Below are 17,260 nucleotides of genomic sequence, written 5' to 3' on the forward strand. Positions count from 1 at the left end.
ACGAACTCATAATTAGGCCCTCATGAAATCTGCATGCTTTTATTGGGGAAATTTCACTTCAGACGCCAACTGCTAAACATTAAACAGATTTTAACTGGGATCTGATGCCTCTGGCAAACTACATCTGGCAAAATGAAACCTTTAATGTAAGACTGAAGTGTTATGCTTTCATGTTCAGCTGTCAGTTCAGAAAGCATGTGTGTGTGTCTGTTTGAACTGCAAGGTAAAATCATATTCTCAATCAGTATTTTTGTTTTGTTTTCCAGTAAAAATATCAAGGCATCCTTAAAACAAGATAACTTTACTTAAGAGGCAAAATTTTGTAAGATATTAAAACTTTTTTTAAGAGGAGATATCTTGAATTAAATGTATTTTTCTTATCCCACTGGCAATTTTTTTAGAATTATGCTTTAAACTACAAAATTTGCCAGTGGGGTAAGAAAAATAAACAATTTACTCTCTGTAAATCTTACACATTTCTGCTTATCTAGTAAATTCATATTGTTTTAAGGATGTTTTACTGGAAAATATGATTTTTTTTATATAAACTCAGCAAAAAAAGAAACATCCCTTTTTCAGGACACTGTAGTTTAAAAGATAATTTTGTAAAAATCCAAATAACTTTACAGATCTTTAGGGTTTAAACAATGTTTTCCATGCTTGTTCAATGAACCATAAACAATTAATGACATGCACCTGTGGAACGGTCATTAAGACACTAACAGCTTACAGACAGTAGGCAATTAAAGTCACTGTTATAAAAACTTAGGACACTAAATAGACCTTTCTACTGACTCTGAAAAACACCAAAAGAAAGATGCCCAGGGTCACTGCTCATCTGCATGAACGTGCCTTAGGCATGCTGCATGGAGGCATGAGGACTGCAGATGTGGCCAGGGCAATAAATTGCAATGTCCGTACTGTGAGACGCCTAAGACAGCGCTACAGGGAGACAAGAAGGACAGCTGATCGTCTCGCAGTGACAGACCATGTGTAAAAACACCTGCACAGGATCGGTACATCCGAATATCACACCTGCGGGACAGGTACAAGATGGCAACAACAACTGCCCAAGTTACACCAGGAACACACAATCCCTCCATCAGTGCTCAGACTGTGCACAATAGGCTGAGAGAGGCTGGACTGAGGGCTTGTAGGCCTGTTGTAATGCAGGTCCTTACCAGACATCACCGGCAACAACAGCACCTATGGGCAACGTAAAACCACTCTTCGCTGGACCAGACAGGACTGGCAAAAAGTGCTCTTCACTGAAGAGTCACGGTTTTGTCTCACCAGGGGTGATAGTCGGACTTGCTTTATCATCGAAGGAATGAGTGTTACACCGAGGCCTGTACTCTGGAGCAGGATCGATTTGGAGGTGGAGGGTCCGTCATGGTCTGGGGCGGTGTGTCACAGCATCAACGGACTGAGCTCATTGTCATTGCAGGCAATCTCAACGCTATGCATTACAGGGATGACATCCTCCTCCCTCATGTGGTACCCTTCATACAGACTCATCTTGACATGACGATCCAGCATGACAATGCCACCAGCCATACTGCTCATTCTGTGCATGATTTCCTGCAAGACAGGAATGTCAGTGTTCTGCCATGGCCAGTGAAGAGCCCGGATCTCAATCCCATTGAGCACGTCTGGGACCTGCTGGATCGGAGGGTGAGGGCTAGGGCCATTCCCCCCAGAAATGTCCGGGAACTTGCAAGTGCCTTGGTGGAAGAGTGGGGTAACATCTCACAGCAAGAACTGGCAAATCTGGTGCAGTCCACGAGGAGCAGATGCACTGCAGTACTTAATGCAGCTGGTGGCCACACCAGATACTGACTGTTACTTTTGTCAGTAACACCCCACCCCCTCCTTTGTTCAGGGACGCATTATTCCATTTCTGTTAGTCACATGTCTGTGAAACTTGTTCAGTTTATGTCTTAGTTGTTGAATCTTTTTATGTTCATACAAATATTTACACATGTTAAGTTTGCTGAAAATAAAAGCAGTTGAAAGTGAGAGGATGTTTCTTTTTTTGCTGAGTTTATATAGTTCTGTTTTCTGATATAAATCATCATAATATTCTACCTCAGGAGCTTTAAATTTACCAGCATCAGTCAATCTAGAAAACACACTACACAGCAACAGTTTTCACCTACATAAACCCTGTGTAATGCATGCCAGGTTGTTATGTGAATGCAGGGGGTCAGGTGCAGTTTAACCCAAATAAAACAGAGCGAAGGGCTGTTCTGGAAAAATCATGCTCACAGCAGCAGTGAAAAGCAAAGCAACGAGGCAAGCAGGATAAACGTAAAAGTATTTTTTCAGGGTTTGTTCTAGTTCAAATATACTTTTTTCCCACCGGTTTGACTTACATGGCTGTTGAGCAGGCTGCTTTTGTGAGTGGCAATCCCTTCTGACTTTTGGAGGTTTTCAATCGCCATTTCAAGCTGAGGAAATGTAGGAGCATGCAAGACATGAAATGGGGTGGGGGGGGGGGGCGGAGTGGGATGTATGTGGTGGTTACAACAGAGGAGAAAACACACACAAAAGAAAAGGAAAATCAGTCTGTTAGCGGCAGCCGGACTTTGAGCATTTCCATTACAGTCTGTCAGTGTTTGCAGCCACATTCATTATGGGTGGACAAAAAGCATGCAAATGTGAGGAACTCACAGGGTTAGACCACTCTTCCTGTCTCGGCCTCATATATGCTAATGAGCAGCACACATAGGGCGCGAGGTCACACTAATCTCAAACACAAGAGACAAACTCTCTAGTCGCTTCTGAAATCACACGGCTAGAAGTGTTGTACCCTTTGTGAAGACACCATTGCCTTTGATTCATGATGCTGAAATTGCAAATTCACTTTGACCCAGATAAACATGGCTTTCTACATGACTTTAGACATGTATAAGTAGGAAAAAAGGGGTTTTTATTGCATCGATTAAAGGCATAGTTCACCCAAAAATAAAAATTCTGTCATTTTCTCACGCTAATGTCTTTTGAAACCCATATGAATTTATTCTGTGTAACAAAAGAACCAGGAGCTATTTAAAGCAGAATATCCAAGCCACTGTTTTACAAAGAATGAAAATGAATGGTGACCACAGCTGTCAATCAAGAACATAACTTAAATTTCAGTCTTTTCATCATAAAAGCACGTGTATGGCTTCAGAACACGTGGAATATACTGCACAATTGGTATGGATACCTTTTATGATGCTTTTTGGAGCTCACGGTACCCATCCATTTGCACTCAGCTAAACTTCTTATGTTCAAATCAATCAAATCAAATCAAATCAAATCACTTTGTCACACAGCCATATACACAAGTGCAATGGTGTTTGAAATTCTTGGGTGCAGTTCCGATCAACATAACAGTCGTGACAGTGATGAGACAGTACCAATTTACAATAACATCAAATTAACACAGCACAATTTAAACATCTGATATACACATAATTACACTCAACAATATACAAATAATAACATACACTGTACAGTTACCAATACGCACTATATAGATACACATTATTCAATAAAAATAAAAAATAAAAATATATATAAAAAAGTATATATAGAATGTACAGTATTGTACTGTATTGACATTCAGGCTGTCGGTTGATAGTCAGTTGTTAAGAGAGAATATAATATAATAATAATAATATAATTTATGACAGTCCGGTGTGAGATATAAGAGTAAGAGTAATAAAGTGCAGTGCTGATGTATTTTGATCGTGGGAGATCAAGAATTCAAAAGTCTGATTGCTTGGGGGAAGAAGCTATCATGGAGTCGGCTGGTGCGGGTCCTGATGCTGCGATACCGCCTACCTGATGGTAGCAGTGAGAACAGCCCATGGCTCGGGTGGCTGGAGTCTCTGATGATCCTCCGAGCTTTTTTCACACACCGCCTTGTATATATTTCCTGGAGGGAGGGAAGCTCACCTCCGATGATGTGTCTGGCAGTTCGCACCACCCTTTGCAGTGCTTTGCGGTTGTGGGCGGTGCTATTGCTGTACCAGGTGGAGATGCAGCCAGTCAGGATGCTCTCTACAGTGCAGGTGTAGAACCGTGTGAGGATGTGGCGGTTCATTCAAAAATTCCTCAGCCATCTCAGGAAGAAGAGGCGCTGATAAGCCTTCTTCACAACAACTTCAATGTGGATGGACCATGTGAGTTCCTCAGTGATGTGGACACCCAGGAACTTGAAGCTGCTGACTCTCTCCACTGGTGCTCCATTGATGGTGATGGGACTGTGTTCTCTGTCTTTTCTTCTGAAGTCCACCACAAGCTCCTTTGTCTTACTGACGTTGAGGGAGAGGTTGTGCTCCTGACACCAGTGTGTCAGAGTGTGTTTCATCATTGTCAGTGATCAGACCTACCACCGTCGTGTCATCAGCAAACTTAATGATGGCATTGGAGCTATGTGTTGCCACACAGTCATGTGTGTACAGGGAATACAGGAGTGGGCTGAGAACACAGCCCTGTGGGGCTCCAGTGTTGAGGGTCAGTGAGGAGGAGATGTTGCTGCCTATTCTAAACACCTGGCGTCTGCTTGACAGGAAGTCCAGGATCCAGCTGCACAGCAAGCTGTTTAAGCCCAGAGCCCGGAGTTTCTCATCTAGCTTGGAGGGCACTATGATGTTGAATGCTGAGCTGTAGTCTACAAACAGCATTCTCACATAAGTGTTCTTTTTTCCCAGGTGGGAGAGAGCAGTGTGTATTGTAGATGCAATGGCATCATCAGTGGAGCGGTTGCTGCGGTAAGCAAACTGCAGCGGGTCAAGAGAGAGAGGCAATACAGAGCAGATGTAATCTCTGATTAGTCTCTCAAAGCATTTGCTGATGATGGGGGTCAGAGCAACAGGACGCCAGTCATTTAAGCAAGTTATTTTTGATTGTTTTGGAACAGGCACAATGGTGGATGTTTTAAAGCATGTGGGGACTACAGACAAAGAGAGGGAAAGGTTGAAAATGTCCGTAAAAACACCAGCCAGCTGGTTCGCACACGCTCTGATGACACGGCCCGGAATGCCGTCTGGGCCCGCGGCTTTGCGGATATTCACCCGTCTGAAGGATCGGGTTACATCCGCTACAGAGACGGAGAGTGAACTAACCTCTGTAGCTTCAGCCGCAAGAGCTCTCTCCACGAGAGCGGTGTTATTTCCCTCGAAACGAGCATAAAAAGTATTTAGCTCATCCGGGAGAGAGGCAGCGGTGTTCATGGCAGAGTTTTTATTCTCTTTAAAGTCCGTGATGATGTTAATTCCCTGCCACATGCTTCTAGAGTTGGTGGTGTTAAACTGTCCTTCAATCTTGCTCCTGTACTGGCGTTTTGCGGTTCTGATAGTTTTTCGGAGGGCATAACTGGCTTGTTTATGCTCCTCCGCGTTCCCAGAATTAAAAGCGGAGGTCCGCACATTAAGTGCCGCACGAACATCGCTATTAATCCAAGGTTTCTGATTCAGATAGATCCGTATTGTTCTGGTCGGAACCACGTCCTCTATGCATGTTCTGATGAAACACATTACGCTATCAGCGTAAAGCTCGATGTCGTCATCAGAGGCGGACCGGAACATCTCCCAGTCCGTGTGATCAAAACAGTCTTGTAGCGTAGAATCTGATTGGTCCGACCAGCACTGGATTGTTCTGAGGATGGGTGCTTCCTGTTTCAATTTCTGCCTGTAAGCGGGCAGAAGCAGAACGGAAGAGTGGTCCGATTTGCCAAATGGTGGGCGGGGGAGGGATTTGTAGCCATCCCTGAAGGGAGAGTAGCAATGGTCCAAAACCCGGTCCCCTCGTGTGTTGAAACTAATGTGCTGGTGGTATTTTGGTGCGACTGATTTTAAACTGGCTTTAATAAAGTCCCCGGTCACAATGAACGTGGCCTCAGGGTGCGCGGTTTCCTGCTCACTTATACTCCCATACAGTTCCTTGAGTGCCCGGTCTGTGTCGGCTCGTGGGGGAATGTACACAGATAATGACCGCTGTGAATTCCCTCGGTAGCCAGAATGGTCGACACAGAAGCATGAGAAATTCCAGATCAGGAGAGCAGAAAGACTTGATAGAATGTACGTTCCTCTGATCACACCAGGATTTGTTGATCATAAAACATACACCACCTCCTCTGCTTTTACCTGAGAGGTCTTTCGCTCTGTCCGCTCGGTGCACGGAGAACCCCGCGGGTTCAATGGCTGAGTCTGGAATCTCCGCAGACATCCAAGTTTCCTTAAGGCAGATAATGCAGCAGTCCCTTGTATCTCGTTGGAAAGAGATCCGCACTTTCAGCTCGCAGAGCTTGTTATCCAGAGACTGAACATTTGCCAGTAGAATACTGGGTAGCGGGGGTCGATTTGCGCGGCGTCTTACTCTGATGAGAATGCCGGCTCTGTTTCCCCTTTTCCTTTTGCGTTTCCGCAGCCGTGCTGCCCAGACAAAGGGCTCCGCTTGCGTGTTTGTAAACAGCGGGTTGGCATTGAGGAATGTGAAGTCCGGTTTATGGTGTGAAATTGCTGAACCAATGTCCAAAAGTGTTTGTCTGTCGTAGACAATAAGGCAGAAACATCCAAGACAAAAAACATAAGAATTGTGAACAAAACAAACAAAACGCTACTATGTTGTGTCGGAGCTCGCAACGCAGCAGCCATACTTGGCGCCATTCCAGATGTGGCGCCAAGTGAAAGAAAGGCATGCAGGTTTGGAACAAAATCAGGGTGAGTAAACAATGACAAATTGTTCATTTTTGAGTGAAATATACCTTTAACCAGATTGGCTTCACTCAAAGAGGTGAGACTAAAAATAGTGGGCAAAACAAAAAATCAGTTTGTCTTTCAAACCTGCAATAAAATGAGATTGAGGGCTAAAGGGGATTGAGAAGAAAAGATTAGAGAGGAAGAGAAAGATAGAGAGAGGCAGAGATGGAGAAAGGCAGAGAAGGAGAGAGATTTGGCAGAGAGGCAAAACTTTATAAAGAAAAAAAGGGGTGGGGGGGGGGGGGGGTGGACAGGGAAGAAGGAAAAAAAAACAAACAGACATCTTTCAAAATGTTTAAAAGGCTCCCGAGGGCTCTTGACCAAATGGTAATGAGCCCCAGGGGTTGTTTTGTTTCGGAGGCCACTCAAGTGGCCTTGAAAACTGCTAAAACAAGGCAGAGCTGAATTATTTAGAGGCAGTTGCCTCCTTCAACCGGGTCCCTGCCTCCAGCCCACCTCAAAAACTAGCACGCTAAGGAAAGAAATCTATACTCAAGTGCATTAGTACACTATGCATCTCTTCTCCATGGAGTATTGGTAGGGGAAGAAAAATTTTTACATAATTAATCTGTTTAGTGACTTTAAATGCACAGAATAGCAAGAAAACTTGTGTCTATAATGGAATGTTCAGGGTTCAAAACAGGTTCAAGTAAAGCTCCATCTACAACATCCATTACATGTTGTCAATTACCACAAAATATAATTTTGAATAATTTCTCAGTTCGTAAAAAATAACCAAAAATCATACAGTAATGCATTTACTATGCAAGTCTATAGGTCAAGACATTCCAGAGGGTTTAAAAGGAGCATACAGCTCAGTATTTTTGTAATCAACAAAGTAATCAAAACTTGCATTGATTCATCAGTACAAAATTTTTGTCTATTTCAACTTTTAAGTTGTCCAAATTCTTTTAGTGGTAAGCCTACTTTCCTAGGCAGATTAACTTCTGGTTGTGCATTACCGGCATAAGTCCTTTTGGTGGAGTTAACTCGATGTCAACAGTTCCTTTCTTAATAAAAATTACAGGGTTTACTGGCTCTACATTGGCAGGACAGGAGATGAAATGCTAAATTTTACTGCACAAGCAAGATTAATAAGCGATTTTATCACACTAGTCTCATGTTAACATGTATAATGTCTTGTGGCTTGTGTGCATTTTAACATTTATCCCAGTGCAATGTCTTGCCACATAGACTTTCATTGTAAATGTTATTACTGTAAAAATTATTTTTGTTTATTTTTATAAACTGTGTGACAATTGAAAAATTTTCTGTGGTAACTGACAGCATGACTATATTATGACATTATGATAAATAGGGTATTCAAAAGCTTAAGCTTAAAACTTAAAGCGATAGTTCACCCGAAAATAAAAATTCTGTCAATTTATTCACACTCGTGTCATTCTAAACCCATATGACTTTGTTTCTTATGCGGAACAAATTAAGGAGATGTTTTAAACGAATATAAATCACTGCAATGAGTGCTTAAGAGAAGCTCATTCACAGCGATAATTTGTGCTATTTTTAGCGCTAAACAAAGCAAGTTCTGGCGTGAACACACAAGCCACTGTGAACAAGCTTTTCTTATAGCACTCATGAGCATGCAGTGGATGTCAAGATTTTCACTGAAAAATTACTTAAATACTGTGTTGTTTCTCACCAAAACCTATTGTATGCACTCAGAAGACTTGGAATATGACGCACAAGAGGCATGAACTAATTTAATGATTCTTTTGGGTCATTTTTATGCTTTAAAGTGAGACATTATCTACTTCAATTCTTTTTATTTATTTATTTTCTCCCCTTTACTCCCCAATTTGGAATGCCCAATTCCCAATGCGCTCTAAGTCCTCATGGTGGTGTAGTGACTCGCCTCAATCCGGGTGGCAGAGGACAAATCTCAGTTGCCTCCGCGTCTGAAACCGTCAATCCGAGCATCTTATCACATGGCTTGTTGAGCACGTTAACGCAGAGACGTAGAGGAGGCTTCACGCTATTCTCCGCGGCATCCACACACAACTCACACCGCGACCCCGGCAGAAGCGAACCCCCATGTGATGCTGGCGAAGATGGGGGCGCAAGATGAGCTGGAGGCCTTCCTGGAACTATTTGAGCGCACGGCCCAAGCTCTGGAATGGCCGCAGGTGCAATGGGCAGTCCACCTCCTACCGCTGCTGACCAGGGAGGCCCAACTCGCGGCCCAACAACTCCCGGTCGACAACCTCCTGAGGTACCCTGAGCTGAAGAAAGCCATCCTGCAGCGGGTCGGCCGCAGTCCCGAAGAGCATCGTCGGTGGTTCTGAACGCTGACACTGAGTGAAGTCTGCCGCCCGTTTGCCTTCGTTCAACAGTTCCGCGATGCCTGCCAGCGGTGGGTGCTGACCGAGGAGCCCAGCGATGTCAGGGGCGTCATCGATCTCGTGGTAAAGGAACAATTCATCGCCAAACTACCGAAAGGTCAACGCGGTGTCTAAATTTGACACGTATCCAATGCCTCGTATTGACAAACTGGTCGATCGTTTGGGCTCGGCTTGCTTTTATATTCGACACTGGACTTGACAAAGGGATATTGGCAGATCCCCTTAACGGCGATGTCCCGTGAAAAAACGGCCTTCTCCACACTGTTTGGATTACACCAATTTGTTTGGGGCCCCGGCCACGTTTCAGCGGCTTATGGACTGAATTTTTAAAACGCTGCGTATGCCGCAGCTTATTTGGATGATATCATTATTTACAGTAATGATTGGCAGCAGCATATGCAGCATCTGGGGGAAATTCTGAGGTCGCTGCAACGAGCGGAGCTCACAGCAAACCCGAAGAAGTGTGCAATTGGATGGGTGGAGGTACGGTATCTGTGTTTCCACTTGGGTCACGGGCAGGTGCAACCTCAAATTGATAAAACGCAGTGATCGCGACCTGCCCGAGACCCAAGACCAAAAAGAAGGTGAGGCAGTTTCTGGGGCTGGCCGGCTACTATTGAAGATTTGTGCCTAGTTTTTCCGACGTCACCAGCCTGCTGACTGATCTCACTAAAAAAAGGGATCCCTAGACTCAGTCCAGTGGACGGAGTTGTGCCAACAAGCTTTCATGCAAGTAAAAGCTGCACTTTGTGGCAGGCCACTTCTGCATTCCCCTGATTATTCTCTCCCTTTTGTTTTACAGATGGACGCATCAGACATTTTGGTCAAATGTTTATCAAGTTCCAAATAAAGAGAAAATTATATAAGAGGAAGTAGTTTTCATTTATAAAGTATTTAATTCACTGACTGTATTATTCAAAAATGGTTATTTAATATATAAACCATTTTTATTGATTTCATTAGAAAAATGCCACTATATTGTTATATACGTATATCGTTATTGTGATATAAAATTATCATGATATTTTGGTCATACCATTTTGGCCCATCCCTATGCCATTGTATATTCAAAAGATGTAGGGGGATGATTAAAACATCTCCTCTTGCTTTCTGCATATGAAAGAAAGTTGCTTGGATTTGGAACAATATGAGGGTGAGTTATGACAGAATTTTCCTTTCTGTGTGATCTATTCCTTTAAAGCAACTGAGACTAAAAATTCCCCTCCCATGTAACTAATGGACCGGTCTTTGAGGGTTTCGCAAGTGCAGACTTTACCATTGCAGATGAGGAGCGGGCGGAGTGAGAAGAGAGGTGGCGGCCACCCTCCATCCCACTGTGGATCAGGTACGCACTGCCGCTGGAAATTATCTGACTGCCGCCCACGTCCATGGCAATGCCCACCATGCCGTGGGTTGGCACTCCACCAGCAGAGGAGACAACGGTGGTGACCTGGGTGCCCCCGGCTTGAGAGTCGAAATAGTTGCTTCCACTGCCCTGTCCATAAAGCTGTGACTCTGGGTTATACGAGTATGCAGTTCGACTGAAGAGAGAAAGTGTGTTTGTTAGAGAGAGAGAGGGAGTAATGTATTAAGTGTTTAATGTAATCTTACATTTAAATTCAATATCCTGAATAAAAATACATTTAATCACTTAAAGGGGGCATATTCTCTGCTTTTTATTTTTTACTTAAGTCCACTTATAATGTTATCTCAAGATAGGTTTCTTAAAAAAAAATTAAAAAAAAGTTATAATTTAATTTAACATGACTATTTTCCACCCTATCTCTGACCATTAGGAATTAAACACGCTGTTTTTTCTACTGCACCTTTAATACTTATATACGTATATGACATAACCACGTTATGATACCCTAACGTTCACGCACTGGTAGAGTGCACAGTCATTCAGCAGCCTGGACCAAGGTACTGAAATGGCATACATATGTAAATGTTCATATGCTAAAGTGCTCATGGTTGTGATGACATAACTGTGACAATTTCTGAATTTAATTTCCATAAATGGTCTGGGTGGACAGGTGAACTTACTTTCAAATCCTGTTTTCATAATATGCCCCCTTTAATCGTGTTTTAAATAGTGACAAAATGGGCACAGATATACAAAAAAAAAATCAAAAATAGATTGAAAAGCATGTAAGGTTTCCCTTTTAGATGTTTTATGTTTTTTTATGGCCAGATATTAAGATACACAACATCACTATTAAACTCCAGACTAAATGTCAAACCTTCATCTAAAAAAAAAAAAAAATAAAAAAAAAAAAAAATAAAAAAAAGAGATGATGTGTTTGTTTATGTTTCTCATAATGTGAGGAGCATGTGTTTCTACAAAGGTGGGACGCCTCCAATCATGAGCACTTGTACAAAGTGAACACTTCAATACAGGTTTGATTGACAGATTAATAGGTGCTTACATTGTGCCATTGGGGTAGACCGCCTCTTCTCCCTCCACATACTGCACCTGGGACTGGTATAGATGCTGAACCTGTTGGACCTTCAAACACACACACACACACACACACGCAAACGCACGCACGCACACACGCAGATCAGACTTGTACTCAATAATCACTGCATGAGTTCAAAAATTTGCTCATGTAAATTCTGTAGGAAATGGGATGCACAACAGTGATTCAGTATTCAGGCTACAGGCAGTAGGGGGCAGCACAAAACTTCCTCAGCAATCACAGACACACCGCAAAGCCGTAAAAGTACTTATTAAAGTATTAGTAGCGACAGTTCATGCATGACGTGCGGAAAAGCAAAGCATTTCTATGTTTAAGGGCTCTGATAGTATGCTATTGATTTAACAGAGAAAGAAAGAGCATGATGGACAGAGAAAGAGAGAGAAATGAGAGGAAAGAGATAAGCCAGACGTGACATGCAGAGTTTGATTGACTGTCCTGTGTGTGTGTGTACCTGCTGAGGGACCTGTTGCACTCTAGGCACTGGCAACTGCTGCACCTGAGCTCCCTTCTGGGAAGAACCAGTGGCCTGAACTAACACACGCTGCAGGTGAGGGACACACACACACACACACACACACACACACACACACACACACATACACACATACACACATACACACACACACACACAACTGTAAGAAAAAGACCCTCTAATTCTTTAAAGGTAAAGTGTGTATTTTACTCTGTTAACATACTTTCTCCTGACCTGGTTTAATGTGCAAAGACAACTAAAGAGGCCTTCACGTTGACAGCAATTTGTAGCAACAAATCAACCAAAAGTCATTTTTAATGGGATTTAGCAATTTCTGGCGATACGAGCAGACACAACTGTTAACGATGCGACAAAGTAAAACAGAGCTCGACTTTATGCAAATGAGCAGCGACACAATGCGGCAACTACCAATGAGAGTGCAGACAGTGATCCACTGCCTGATACAACTTAATACTGCGGTCAAGTAGAAATGGCTGAAGGGTTGGTAGGAGTGTTTGGGAAACCTGTTTTGAAACGATCATTATTTTTGCAATTCTGTTTGGCGTCACATTTCACCTTTATTCAAATGATGCCAACTGCTTTCTCTGTTGCGTCAAAACACACCTTCGCAGTGTAGTGTTGCAAAAGTGTCACATGGGAGAACCTCAGAGAAAGATCAAAATATCATGAAAGAATACTGGTAAATGCCATATGTAGAAAACCCAGTTAAATCTCTCCAGACTACTGGAGGTTCTTCTGTACTGTGTGACAATGGAAAATTAGGCTACATAGAGGGAGTCTATATTTCACAGAGCATGAACTGTATCAAAAGCAGCTCATCATTTAAAGTTCTTGGTTTTTGTCAAATCCTCTAAAGCTGTCATGAGCAATATGATGCACTACTCAAAATATTATCCTAAATTATATATAGACGGGACATCTATTATATCCAACGGGTTTCTTTGGATGTGTGGTTGATCCAAACCCGACTTCTCCCTCACCAGCACCACATAAAGTCACTGCTAATCATTTCAAACGGCTCTGACAGGTGATGGGTGTGGGCGAGGAGAGATCTTTCATCGCTTCAGATGGATCCAGCGTATGAAAGAGATTCAGACTGATGAGAGAAGAGCTAGACTTAAGCCGTTCAGATCTTCATGTCAAACAGTTGATGTGGGAGGGGCTTCTATAATGATTATTTTTCTACTTTTAAGCTGATGTGTTTAACTGTATTGATGTTCAGATACTTTCTCCTATCCCAGCTTAATATGCAGTAGCAATTATAAGTAAACCATTTCTAGGTGGCTTTACCTGAAAACTGTAAACACTGACTCTTGGTGCTATAAAAGTTCCTCTGTTTTGAGAGACCTGTCCAGTCTGACACATCAACAACTCAATAAATGTCAGACGTTTGGGACGGGACTATCTGTTTATTTGACCAATGGCAGATGGAGGGTGTATTCAGAAAGTTGAAAAATAGGTTTGTTTTTGCAATTCTATTTAGTGGCACAGAAATTACACACTTTAGCTCTTAGTTGTGCTGTGTATTCAGGATGTTCTGAGAGCCTGTATACCTGTTGTGAGGCGGGAACGGGCTGCACCACCAGCGCCTGGGCTGAAGTGGATGTTCTCAGTGCCACAGTGGACGCTGACTCTGAGCCGCCCTCTGTCCGCTGCATGATTTCACCTTAATGAGCGAGAGACAAAGAGAGAGATGAAAAGAGAGGGGAAGAGGAAGTGAAAAACATTTAATAAGAGAAAAATCACTGCTATCCAATTTGCATGCCAAGTTCAATTTCAGTACATGCTCTTTTAGAACTGGAGACATATTGAATTCTGAAAGTCACAGTATATACAGTATAATATATATATATATATTTCTCTTTTATCTAAAAAATAAATAATTCCTTATGATTTGATCCTTTTAAATGTATTAACCTAAAAATTTATAATTCATATACTGTATACACACGAAGAGCCAAAACATTATGACCATTCACAGGTGAAGCAAATAACATTGATCATCTCCTAACAAGGCCACATGTCAAGGTCTGGGTAGATTAGATGTTAAGCTAACAATCAGTTCTCGTAGTCAACGTGTTGAATGCAGGAGAAATGGACAGGAGCAAAGACCTGAGCGACTTTGACAAGGTCTAAATTGTTATGGCCAGGCAACTGGGTCAGAGCATCTCTGAAAAGGCAAGCCTTGTGGGGTGCTCCCAGTGAGCAGTGGTGAGTACCTAACGACAATGGTCCGATGAGGTACAAACCACAAACCGGTGACAGGTTGTTGTCAATATATATATATATATATATATATACACACACACACACACACACACACACACACACACACACACACACACACACACACACACACACACACACACACACTGTATGTCTGTCAATCGATTAAAATTTGTAATCAAATTAATTACATGATATTCCGATTAATTAACTGAATTACTCACAATAAAATCGCATTTAAAAATATTATCTAAGAAAGCCCCTCAAATAACAATATTCAATAAGTTATGATTAAATAATTGTAATTAGTTGTATTTAAATAATTATAAATATAATATATATTATAAAAACAATAATTCAGATAATGAAAATGCATTACATTATTGTGGCAGACGAGTAAAGCATTGATAAGACAATACAAAAAGTGGCTTTAGAAGGCAATATATTGTTTATTTCCATATTACGGAACATACTATAAACCTCTCATTGGCCTACAGTCCACAGCAATCCATTCTGCAATTGACTGGTCAGTCTGTCCAAGATGGATTTATTATAAGGGCTTGTCCGAAGATGTACATGTGTCAGATGGACACCTTTGGAGCGTCTCACTTTGGTTGCATCGCATCATAAACACAGCATTTTTAGGTCGCTGTGTCAAGTTAAATGTAGTTTGAAACTTAGAAACACTTAGATCTCGGGATCCCTACATTCGGAATTCCACTCCGTTCAGCTGTGTTTGAACACAAGAACTCACTCTCATCTTGTGCTGTCGCTGCTGTCAAGTAAGCCTGAGTGTGGTTTTTATTGCACAGCTGCTCGTTGCCTATACAGCTGGAGTTACGCTTACTGTCCCCTGCTGAAAACAGGTGGTACTTCAAGCTTGAATTGCTCCGACAGTAGGAATGTTCCTTAATACGGTCCGGGGACATGATTAATTGCGTATTTTTTATATAATTAAATACACTGAATTAATGAGTAAAATCAACAGCCATAATATACACTCACCGACCACTTTATTAGGTGCACCTGTATACCTACTTATTTGTGTGATTATCTCATCAGCCAATCGTGTGGCAGCAATGAAATACATAAAATCATGCAAATACAGGTCAGGAGCTCCAGTTAATGTTCACACCAACCATCAGAATGGGGAAAAATTTTTATCTCAGTTATTTCGACTGTAGCATGATTGTTGGTGCCAGACGGGCTGGTTTGAGTATTTATGTAACAGCTGATCTCCTGATACAACAGTCTCAAGAGTTTACTCAGAATGGTGCCAAAAACAAAAAACATCCAGTGAGCGGTAGTTCTGCAGACAGAAACGCCTTGTTGATGAGAGAGGTCAACGGAGAATAGCCAGACTGATTCAAGTATATACTGTATATATATATATATATATATATATATATATATTATTGGTTTGATGCATTTTGCCTTTATTTTAGAGGAAAGAGGAGATAGTAAAGTAGTGGTGAGATAAAAGGAATGGGATTGGGACATGACCCAGGTTAGACTCAAACCTGGGACAACGTGAGCAAACAGCACTTAAATGTCCAGAACATGTGCACAGTCCACTGTGCAAAACATTTGTTAAGCACCCAATAAAACTCTTAGAACTCGCAACTCTTACAAACGCCGATACCGCATGCAAGAGCAGGAAAGAGGAGAAAACAGCAACATAAATTGAGACCAGGCAGCCTCCCACGGCACAAGAAAGAAACGGAATAAGAGAGGTGAGAGCAGCGGACTTTGGAAAGAGTGGCGGGGTGGAAAAAACAACATAGCCCCCCCACAAAAAAAAAAATAAAAAAAAATAAAAATCTTGAAAAATGTAATGGCAATGAGGCTGGTCTACCCCCTCCCCCCACCCCACCAGGATACTGATGATCTCCAGCGGTTGTTTGGAATGAAAGCACATCTCTAGGGGCTCCAATAATACAGCTGATATGAGGAAATTCCTCAATGCTTTGTAAACGTTTGTTGGTTGCTATGGTGAGGGATCCATGGCTCTAACACCCCCCTCTTCCTCCCCTAGTGCTATTCTTTTTTAAGCTCACACACAAGAACTTTGGAGTGCTGGTGAGACAGACACACTCGGAGACAGAGAAGAGAGCGAGAGACTCCCAGCAGGGCATCTCTGTACATCTAAATAAGCTCTTAACCAATTCGACATTGACAAGTATTTTTCGTTAAGAATTCGAAAACAACCACCAGAGCAGCTCAACAACACCACAGCATGCAACAGGTCCCATTTGAGTGTTTAGAATAAGGAACTGGTCATGATGTTCAACTAAATGACAAGTAATTTTTTAACTATATTTTTAGCATTGATATTTTAAGCGCCATTGCTTTAATTAGCGTGTTGCCGGCATGTTGTGCTTTAGCTGTTAGGCAGTTTACGTTGTAAAACCCCCTCGTAAAGTTGTATCTTCAAATTCCTCCCTCTTAAAGCTACTACTACTCCAGCCATACATACACAACAGAAGGATGTCTTTGTGTTGCATTGCAACTCGCACTACATTTTTAAGATGCCATATCAAGTTTAAAATGGTCAAACTTTTAAAAACACATCTCTTATGTAAAAGCCCCCTAAGAAATGTGTCCAATCGGGATCAAGTGAATCTGAAACCAGATTCCTTAAGACCAATTAGTCAAATAGTTGTTCGGGTAAAGCCGGCAACACACTAGCCGATTTTTCCTGTTATTTTCATTTGTGAGCTTCATTTACATAATCGCCAGCCAGGCAGAAAGAGATAAGCGCGCATTAGCCAGGAGGTCATTAATCACTTGACCATCAGAACTCCCTGCTGAGTTAATGGTTCCAGCAACGGAAAAAAGGATCCAACATGAAAGAAAAAAATGTTATGTTGCTGGGGCGGGCTCTTGTGTTCTCTTCAAGTGACTAATGAGCTTCCACTTTTACTGAAGAACTGACAAGACATCAAG

At 42.0% G+C, this 17,260-nt stretch overlaps 1 protein-coding gene across 2 annotated transcripts in view; it reads right to left on the reverse strand.

Annotated features, from left to right (window-relative positions):
* Window positions 1–17,260, reverse strand: part of LOC127414489 (DNA-binding protein RFX2-like) — a 56,740-nt gene that overhangs the window by 18,185 nt on the left and 21,295 nt on the right. Inside the window, exons 2-6 of one of the 2 annotated variants that reach the window (XM_051652537.1) lie at window positions 13,642–13,754; window positions 12,047–12,136; window positions 11,542–11,621; window positions 10,389–10,653; window positions 2,376–2,450 (exon numbers count right to left, since the gene is read on the reverse strand). In XM_051652537.1, the coding sequence (XP_051508497.1) occupies window positions 2,376–2,450; window positions 10,389–10,653; window positions 11,542–11,621; window positions 12,047–12,136; window positions 13,642–13,746 (615 nt within the window). In that variant the 5' untranslated portion in view covers window positions 13,747–13,754. The remainder of the gene's footprint in view (window positions 1–2,375; window positions 2,451–10,388; window positions 10,654–11,541; window positions 11,622–12,046; window positions 12,137–13,641; window positions 13,755–17,260) is intronic. The other variant, XM_051652538.1, reaches the window with a different exon arrangement.

The sequence above is a fragment of the Myxocyprinus asiaticus genome, chromosome 24 (assembly GCF_019703515.2).
Source record: "Myxocyprinus asiaticus isolate MX2 ecotype Aquarium Trade chromosome 24, UBuf_Myxa_2, whole genome shotgun sequence".
NCBI lineage: Eukaryota > Metazoa > Chordata > Actinopteri > Cypriniformes > Catostomidae > Myxocyprinus > Myxocyprinus asiaticus.